Here is a 10,213-nt window from a genome sequence, read left to right on the forward strand (position 1 = left end):
TTCTCAAAAGCAAATAAATAATGCCACCCGAATGGCAGCCTAATAAGCCAAGGGAGAAGCGTCCAAACCCAAGATATGATGAATGAAGCTGTCCCTCACGTGTGATGTCCACCTTTGTAGCATGCAATTGTACAGTTGGGCTGACGGCCGGGTGGGCCCCACCTGAAAGAGATTTGCATTGTTGTCCTCTACTTATATACCATAAATTAAAATTAAAATAAGGAAAAGAATTTCCCATGCATTGTTGAACTTTTGTACAATATTGTAGCTGACCTTTGTACGTATAGAGAGGTAGAGAGATACGTATACCATACATCTTTTTTTTGTCATATGCATGGTGTACAAGAATCCAAAAGGAGATATATATGTAATATTCCAGTTGCTATATGCTATCGAAAGGGGACATAGTGGAAGAACACAAGAGAATTAAGCTGGTTAGGATGCTTCCCTGGAGACCCCACCTAGGGGGACAGCTCCAAACCACTCTGGGCCTTTGGGAAATCCAAGGCATAGGTGGACGACATTGTCAATGCCCATACATATACGGACGAGCCCTAGCAAAGGTTCTCGCGTCCCACGGGGTCACCACAAGCGCCTCACCATCGACGGGAACGTCACCTACCATTGAAAACACGACACCGTTAAATCCCAAAATATTCGCTCCCATGAGGAGTCGAACTCAGAACCTGAGGTGCTACTTAGGCTCTTATATAACCACTAGGCTAGAGGCCTTTTCACTGGTAGGGATAATTCAATGAAAGAGTAGTGATGTCCAAAAAAAAATTCTGTGTATGAAGCACTAAATCCTACATATCTCTGTCCCAAAAGAACACAATTCTAGAACAATGTCATGTTTTAGTATATTAAGTTTGACTAATTATAGATAAAATAATATAAATATTTATAATATCAAATAAACACCTTAGATTAATTACGAAATATATTTTCACAGTAAATTAATTTAAAGCCATAAATGTAAATACTATTTACCTGAAACTTGGTCAAACGTGAAGCACTTGAATTGGTACGTAACCCATAGTTGCATCTTTTAGGGACAGATGTAGTATTTCAAACACAAAAAACTAAACTTATAGACTTCACCTAGATCCTGACTACCTCAGAAGAAAGTGGAACAAGTACTCATGCATATCATCCAAATGATCAGAGATGATCACCTTGTATCAAATCATTTACTTTGTATGTTCTGCGTGTGTTTTCAGTTAACTGTAACTTGGATATGTGGCACATACATACTTGCATTGATTCCTTTAGAGAACTCCGATCCTCTCATGTAGTGGTGCTGCATATATAGGAAGTGTGTTGTCTCTCCTCATATTTTACCGATGATGCCCTAGCAGGGTTTCCTCCCAAGTGAGTCCCTTGTCCCTTCTACCTTGGAACATCTGGTTTCTTGTGAGACCTGCTTTATCGTTTTGTTGGCAGGTGCCTTCGACCAATAGACAATAACCAACAGTAGTACAGTACAAAGAGAATTGGCAGAAACATTACCTCAGAAACCGACCAAAACTCTATTTTGACGTGTTGTGCATACGCCAAGGCAATGCCTCCAAGAAGGTCTATTCATGGCACGCTGCCTTCCTCCCTTTATCCCTCTCTCAACACCTGCAACCAAGCTGGACGAATTCTAGAGGAGCCAAACAAGACGCTGCAAGCTTCGTCCCACGCACTTTCGCCTTCTCTCACAAACCTGGGTTAAATTCATAGAGATTTGTAGATTTATCAATGCCAACCTGAGCACTGTTGTTGTCCATTGTTATTGATCCAGCTTACAGAGTGCTCTTGTTATATGCATCCTTACTCTCCTGTGGGTTGGGAGAGGTGATCATTGATTGGTCTCTCATGTGTTCAAGCATGGGGGTGCTCAACTGCGTCGACACAAGCTCCGGCGCAAAACTAAAGCAGCAACAAGCAGCTCCGACATCGCCCACCGCCTCGGTGTCGGAGTCAAACATCGTTGTGCCATCGTCGGCCGATATCGATGCAAATGATGCCCTAGCCAGCCTACAAGCCCTCAGGTTCGACGGAGACATCGACAGTGAGATCCAGTCATCAGACATTGCCATGTGGGAGTCGCTCTTCGCCGAGCAAATGGGTGCCTCGGGGGGCGACTTCCTGATGTTCTCTCCTAGGAGAGACTTCACGGCGGCCGGAAGCCCTAGGAGGGACTTCATGGTCTCCTCTCCCAAGAGAGACTACATGGTGTCTTCCCCAAAGAGGGACTACATGATGTCTTCACCAAGGAGGGACTTCATGGTTTCATCCCCCAAGAGGGAGTACATGGTGTCCTCACCTCGGAGAGACTCTTCCCCAAGGCGATCACCCTTCTCGTCCAACCTCTTCAGCACCGGCGGCGGCCACCAGCAGGGCTACGCGCATGGACTAGATCAGGGAAGTGGCGCCGCCGGCCAGCCTCTGTACGGTGGCCTTGTTGCTAACCATGGCAAGGGGAAGTCGCAAAGCCCGCTGCACAAGGTGTACATCAACAACGCCCACAGCAACAGCGGCAAGCAGAGCACCGGCCCGTCGTCTCTCTCGTGCTCGTCGTCCTACGGCCATGGTGAGAACCTGTCCCTGCCGACCATGGAACCCTCCTTCCTCGACGACTACAAGTACAAGGAGGGAGGTTACCTAGGGTACCAGCAGATGCTGGGGAAGCAGGCGGCGGCCGGAATAATGCAGAACGGTGGGAGCTCCGCCACAGTCACCACGGTGGCTCCTCCTTCGTCCTCTCAGCTGCCGACGCTGTCGGAGTGCCTGGCCATGCCGGAGCCGGCCTACGTAGGCGCAGAGGAGACGGTCGCAGCGGCAGCCGCCGCTGGGCTCCAGATGGGCCTCGGCTTGCCGTCTGACTTGTACTACGCAGGACAGTTCGGAGGCGGCGATGGCTTGACGACGTTGCAGCACCAGATGGCCAAGTCTGATCAGTGGGCAGCTGCAGCAGATTCATCCCTGCACAGCATGCTGGGTTCAGTCATCCAGGCAGAGGCCGAACAGGTAATTAATTTATATTTATTTACCATCTAACGAACGTTAAATAACCTTCATTAAACTTAAGTTGGTTCTTCTTCAGATTTACAAAAACCTTCGTCAAAATTTGACATATTTTTCGTGAACGGGTACATGTACCCATATTTCATTAAGACAAAAGGAATTGTTTTATAACATCGATGAACTCCGGCTGTTCCATGCCCACTGGAAAGACGCTAGCGCGCATGACCAGCCAGGATATATCGATCAGCTAGAGAAAAAGCATAGCAGCTACAACAGAAGCAAAGGACCATCGGGTCATAGATACAACAAGACAAAAGCATTTGGACTGCTTAGCCTACTCGACGTGCGTCACCTCGCTTGGTCTATACGACGTCTGTCATCTGATCACGACGCCAGCCTCCCCCTAGAAAGAGGACCTTCATGTCTTCCTGCCTTCCAGGGTGCAGCGGCGTGGTGAAAGTTCAGTGAAAATTTGACATATATCTCAAACATAGGCATATTCTTTTATAGTTTCGTATTATGTATAGGTTTGTAGCTAGATGAGAGAGGTAAAGGGCTTTCCTGGATTGGCCAAATGGTCACAGTCCCATGCATGCATGCATATGCATGCAAACGGTTGCAGCTAGAGGAAAAGATGCATGCATCCATACGAGTTATTTGTGTGAAGAAGCAAGGTAGTTCGGTCACCGGTTACGATTGCTGTTTTGTCGTAGGCGTTAACCAGCTTGCCAAAGTAAAAGTGGCCTGGATGATGCTTCTAGTTAGCATCTGCGTAGAGACCTCTGCGGGGATTTGGAATGGAGCCACAGAGTTATAACTAGATGCTTAGGATATTTTGAGATCATCGATACTATCGGAACGTGCGTACGTGACAATAGTGCAGTCCAAAACCACCGTGTTGCTTCTCATGAACACGTGTCGTTTACGCACGCGAATTCCGTTGGACTTTATTACGATCAGGAGTACAATTTTAGCGCTGGATAGGGACAGGGATAGGGATTGGCATAGAGAATGTTATCCTAACCATCTATCTTTTACGCCTCATTTAATCTCAGTCGTTCATCCATTTCTCTTTCCTTATCCCAACCCCTATATCTCTATATCCAAACACCACCTTAGAGTTATATTTTGATATCAAATTATTTTTGGTGATCGAAATAATTATTTTCTGATCAATTTCGAATTCCTGTGATGTTCCTGCTTTTTAGGGTGTTTATTCTTGTTTTTCTTGCTAATATTTTGTTTGACGATCTAAAGCGATTGCTTGGTCTAGGCCCTCTTTGGTAGCGCTTCTAGGACCGCTCCGATAGTAGCTCCATGGCTACGCCAACCACAAGGGATACGATTATACAAAACGACATCTTTGATTCACTCCTTCCACAAATCACGCTCTCTAGAGCAGAAATCCTCCAACGGAGCCCAAAATAGTAGCTTGGTCCTGCTCCTTCATCCAAGCGTGTGGGCTCTACTACCTTTCAGCCAGTGTCCGAGGAGTAGCGGCCGGGGCAGAGGCGGCGAGGTGGGCATGGCGTGGGAGTGAAGTCGCTGTAGACTACAATGTCAGGCACAGTCACAGACTCGGAGGGTCAAGGTACACCGGAGCGTCGAGGTGAAGTGTCGCGGCACACGAGTGGAGAACAAAGTCCGCAAAGACGAGTGGAGTGGAGAAATATTGGGGGCAGGGTACGAGAGAGGTAGGTGTGGAGGCGGTGTATTCTTAGAGAAACAGGAGGTGTGCAGATGAAGCAAGGATAAGAGAAATACAGAGAAAAAATAAATAAATACAGAATTAGGTGAAAGAAAACATTTTTTATTTACCAGAGAAGCTGTTTTACCAAACATTTTTTTAAAAATAGTTTCAGCTTCACCAGAGGAGCTGCTCCACCAGACCAAACTAAAAAAACTTGCTCCATTAGTGAATTATAGCTGTACCAAACACACCCTTAATAATTATGTACATGGCTTTTATTTGGGGTTGCATCATTTGAGACTTTCTGTCCTTCCGAGCAGCGATTGTTCCATGTGCAAGGGTGTATCTTGATTGATGGGTCTTTCATCACCCAATATAATGGTCGAAACTTGGATTGGCTTTTGATACAACATATCTGATTCATATTAAGTTGCATCTCTGATTCATATTAAGTTGGGCCTAGTTGGAGCCTATACACACAATACTGCTCCTATATGTGAAATCAGTCCTTAGAAAAAAACCGCATAAAAATCCCCAGAAATTAATCTACTAATTAATAGTGCTAACTCCATTCACTGACGATGCATGCAGGAACAGGACAGCGGTCTTCAGCTGGTGCACCTGCTCCTGGCGTGCGCCGACTTCGTCTCCAATGGGGACCAGCCATCGGCGTTGCGCCACCTGCACCTCCTCCGCCGCGTCGCCTCCCCGCTGGGCGACTCCATGCAGCGCGTAGCCTCCTACTTTGCCGACGCCCTCGCCGCTCGCCTCACCCTCTCCTCCAACCCGCCCTCCTCCTCCTCCTCGGGCGGTGGCCACGCCACGCCGCGCGGTGGCGCCGGCGCCGGCGTCGCGCCCTACACGTTCCCTCCGTCGCCGGACACGCTCAAGATCTACCAGATCCTGTACCAGGCCTGCCCCTACATTAAGTTCGCGCACTTCACCGCCAACCAGGCCATCTTCGAGGCGTTCCACGGCGAGGACCGCGTCCACGTCGTCGACCTCGACATCCTGCAGGGCTACCAGTGGCCGGCGTTCCTGCAGGCGTTGGCCGCCCGCCCCGGAGGCCCGCCGACCCTGCGGCTCACCGGCGTCGGGCACCCCTCGGCTGCCGTCAGGGAGACCGGGCGCCACCTCGCCTCCCTCGCCGCGTCACTGCGCGTGCCGTTCGTGTTCCACGCCGCCGTCGCCGACAGGCTCGAGCGCCTCCGCCCCGGCGCGCTCCAGCGCCGGGTCGGCGAGGCGCTCGCTGTCAATGCTGTCAACAGGCTGCACCGCGTTCCCGGCGTGCACCTCGGCCCGCTGCTGTCCATGATCCGCGACCAGGCGCCCAAGATCATGACGCTCGTCGAGCAGGAGGCCGGCCACAACGGCCCCTACTTCTTGGGCAGGTAAGTGATGATAGGAAATCGTTTGATCTTGCCAAGATGGCCGGCCCTGTTGGCGGTGAAAATGGTCAAATCGTTCGAATTTGTATCGATAATTCATCAATCATCACTAATTAATGAGCGAAGTACTAATTAGTGTGTTGCAATCGTGTGGCTGTATTTCATGAAGGTTTTTGGAGGCGCTGCACTACTACTCGGCGATCTTCGACTCGCTGGACGCGACGTTCCCGGCGGACTCGGCGCCGCGGATGAAGGTGGAGCAGTGCCTGCTGGCGCCGGAGATCTGGAACGTGGTGGCGTGCGAGGGCGCCGAGCGGGTGGCGCGGCACGAGCGGCTGGACCGGTGGAGGCGCCTCATGGAAGGCCGCGGCTTCGAGCCTGTGCCGCTCAGCCCCGCCGCAGTTGGCCAGAGCCAGGTCCTGCTCGGCCTCTACGGCGCCGGCGACGGGTACCGGCTCACCGAGGACAAGGGCTGCCTCCTCCTCGGGTGGCAGGATCGCGCCATCATCGCCGCCTCCGCGTGGCAGTGCTGATGATCGTCATTCGTCAGTGCGCGTCGATCGTCATCGGTGCGGCCCCAGCGGAGGGTTGACAACTGTTAGGTTTGTCTGTTGCATGGATGCATGTGTGGTTATATGTGGTTCCTTAATTAGCTTCCTGTATGATTGTGAGATTTGTCATGTGAAAAATACAAGATAAAGGTATACTCTGATGGAGAGGAGCAACATATTAAAGATATATGTTGTTGAGCCACTGATGATGAAATTAAGTTTGATTTACTTGTTTCACACATATGTATGCCTAATACAAAAGGCAAGGGAGAGAAGCGATGGTGTATTGAACTGCACTAGTTCATCAACCTGTGGTCTAATATCAGTTAGATCATTAGAAAATAGAAACATTAGATATTCGTGTGTAATACCTATAAGTAATTAAAATTACTTGTCTCTTTTTTCATTTTCTATCGGTTGTGTAAAATTTATTGGTTATGATTTTCAGATTTTTCTACAGATTTTTTTAACCTCAAATTAAGTTAAAACTCTTGTGATTATTGTCTTTTTTGTTCAGATTCTCCATTTGTATTTTATTAAAACTACGGATTTTGGATTGAGAATTGTTTATTACTATATATGATGGCACAAAGAATTATGTAATCCTACACCATAGAGCTCAAGATTGGAAGTAGAGTTTGAGGTGAAAGGCAGCAGGAGCCAATAATGATGCTAACTTCAAGAGAATATTAATATTCAAGCCTAATAATCACTATTTACTCCAGAGAAATCAAAATGATGAGAAAGGTTATAGCCAACTTTGTCTACACAAACATCCTCCACCATTGAAGATGTTAATTTTCTCATATCAAACAATCATGAGAAAGTGCTTACTAGTATCAGTACAAATATTTATACATCATAATGTTTTAGTCAAATGTATAAATTTATCCAGAGTACAATTCCATAAATCATTGTCATGAATATTTGTTAGTGTAATTGGTATATGAGTTATTAAGGAACATTTCCACGCACCCCGTTTCAAATTGTACGTCGATTCAATTTTGTTCTAAGCTTAGTTTTGACCAAGTTCATAAAAACACACACAAATATCTACAACACCAAATTGGATTCATTACGCACACCATGAAATATATTTTGATACTCCATTTATTTGATATTATTGATATTAATATGTTTTTCAATAAAATTGGCCAAAGCAAGTCATGTTTGACTTAGGAAAAAACAAAAAAAAACCTTAGTTTGAAACAGAGGGAGTAAAACATAAAATATATATTTATTACTCATGCATACATGTATACTTGATCAACATAATGGACAACATGTATGTTTACTTTATGTTGTATTTTGTATATTAAGAGTATTATAGTAATAGAAGAGGATATTTAAGAAATATAAATAGGTGTAATTTATGGTTATTTATATGCTTTAAACAATAGAAGATACTTGTAATTTAGATGTAGATTTGATGTGATATTTTACTTTGTTTAATAATGGCATAAATAATAATTTATAATTATGGGATTACAAATTATCAGTGTTTGATGTGGTTTTATACTTTATTTCATACCATTGATGAGCAAAATTTAGTGTTGTTCTCTAGGTCTTAATAGGGTAGTACACAAAACACATAGGTTTATACCTGTTCGGGCACGAACCCTATGATTTAGTGGATGGGTGGTTCTCATATTGTTTTGTCTTGAATGCTTGAACAAAGTCCGCAATGAAGATGGAGGTGTGCAAAACCACTTGACTTGAATGAATGGTGGTCCATGGTAACGAATGCCAGCCATCACGCTTGTCAATCAAGGTGGAGAGGTTCCATAGACTTGCTCTCCTAGTTATTGGTGCACACCGATGATAGGAATAGATTAGTCTGATGATAGCACAATGGAAAGAAAGAAAATAATACATGACGACGTAATAAAGAAATTATACAAAAAATTTAACTGACAACCTTATGGATTTCCAAAACTAGGGGCTTCATATATAATAATAGTTTTGCTACACCTTTTTCTATAAGGGGTTTGAACTTATATACAGGGAGGAGCACCTCTATTTCGATATCATCTATTAGTATCATACTAATTGATGTTACACCTTCCATCTTTACTCATGGGTTTAAACATTAAAGTCCATTAAAACATAGGCAAATGGGCATGTGAGATTTATTATAACTTGTGCATATGGGCTTAGTGTCATAGAATTTTGCTTCCGACTAGTGCTCAACATTTCAAGTACAGGGAATTAGATGGGTAGCACACAAAAACAAGGATTTATACTAGTTCAGGTATGTGATATCCTATGTCTGGTGGTGAATAACAACTTCTCTATGTGTCATGTGCTAGGAGCACGGGTGTTGATAATTATTGGTTGTATGGTTTTCAACCGGATTGTCGATTGGGGGTTGTCACACCCAAGTTTAAGGATAAAATGGGGTGCAAAACCTTATGTGCGCCCAGAGATCAGTCACACACATAAGCCGACAAATTATGAATAGTATCATCACCAATGTTTAATACATCACGAATAAGACAGAGTTATTACATAAGTATAGCGGAAATAATAAAAAGATCTCTCGCGGAAAGCTCCAATTCACAGGGACGTCGACTGGTTGACCACAAGTCTAGTAGTCCTCAGGGAAATCATCATTCTCAAGGTCATATGTTACCCATCCAGGAATTTTATCCAAATAATGAAAATAAACAAGCGTAAGTACATGTCGTACTCAACAAGTGTAACACGGGGTTTATGAGGCTCAAAAGGCTAGACACAGGTTTAACAGTGTTTAGCTTTTAGTTGTCACAATTTTAGCTTAAGGGTAGCAACAAGTTGTTTCTAATACCCAATGTAAAACACTTGATCAAATGTAGACATGAGTAATGAATAGCATAAACAGATATTACTTAGTGACCATCTATTCCATAAGGGTTCCAAGGCCGCTCGTGACCGTGAGCACGGCTGATATACCAGTTTTACACTCTGCAGAGGTTGTACACTTTCACTATGAGTCGTGATTCTCATATGCCCGGGTTTATAACTCCCAAAACACTTCCAAGGTGAGCAGGCAGGGGTCACTATGAAGCCTTTCAAAGGTTCATCTAACAAGTTAGGGCCATTAGATTCACTCAGCAAACAGTTATAGGAACCCCCCTGTCAAATGGCACAATTTCTTCACGGCTATACACATAAGAGTAGAGGCTGTCCTATACCCGATTCAGCAAGCCATTCTTACGCCAATAAAGGTAACCACTAACAAGCTAGAAAAGGTCCTCATACTAAGCTAAAGCCAGAGCCATATAGCCCTCACAGCTGTACTGTAAGTCTCGGATGATCACTTATAGATAAGTCCTTAGGGAGAGGAATCTGAAGCATTTAGAAAGTAGCTAAACACTCCAACCCCCTGTTTCCATGTTGCTAAAAAGTCATGTTTTAATGTTTATTGCATATACCATTAGTCAAGTTACACGATCATGGTTTAATTAAGCACTAGCAATGCTACCCAATGCATAACCCTTAGGTGACAAGGTAATAGTTCAATTCTAGGAAATCCTTATCAAGATGACACATGCAACATGTATTTAATGAATTAAAGTGGATAGGAAATAAGG

At 44.9% G+C, this 10,213-nt stretch overlaps 1 protein-coding gene across 1 annotated transcript; it reads left to right on the plus strand.

The window, feature by feature from the left end:
- The first annotated feature begins 1,860 nt into the window (after positions 1–1,860).
- On the plus strand, positions 1,861–6,834 carry LOC136482001 (GRAS family protein RAM1-like). The gene is made up of 3 exons (XM_066479260.1): positions 1,861–3,015; positions 5,294–6,093; positions 6,260–6,834. Exons 1-3 carry the CDS (start codon positions 1,861–1,863, stop codon positions 6,621–6,623), a joined length of 2,319 nt encoding a protein of 772 aa, XP_066335357.1. The 3' UTR covers positions 6,624–6,834.
- Positions 6,835–10,213: the final 3,379 nt, after the last annotated feature.

The sequence above is a fragment of the Miscanthus floridulus genome, chromosome 9 (assembly GCF_019320115.1).
Source record: "Miscanthus floridulus cultivar M001 chromosome 9, ASM1932011v1, whole genome shotgun sequence".
NCBI classification, from domain to species: domain Eukaryota; kingdom Viridiplantae; phylum Streptophyta; class Magnoliopsida; order Poales; family Poaceae; genus Miscanthus; species Miscanthus floridulus.

Excerpts from the sequence above, each read along its gene's own strand:
- LOC136482001 (XM_066479260.1), top strand. The coding sequence starts at position 1,861 with ATGTGTTCAAGCATGGGGGTGCTCAACTGCGTCGACACAAGCTCCGGC. Across the intron at positions 3,016-5,293 it reads TCCAGGCAGAGGCCGAACAG|GAACAGGACAGCGGTCTTCA; the intron begins GTAATTAATTTA and ends CGATGCATGCAG. Across the intron at positions 6,094-6,259 it reads GGCCCCTACTTCTTGGGCAG|GTTTTTGGAGGCGCTGCACT; the intron begins GTAAGTGATGAT and ends TATTTCATGAAG.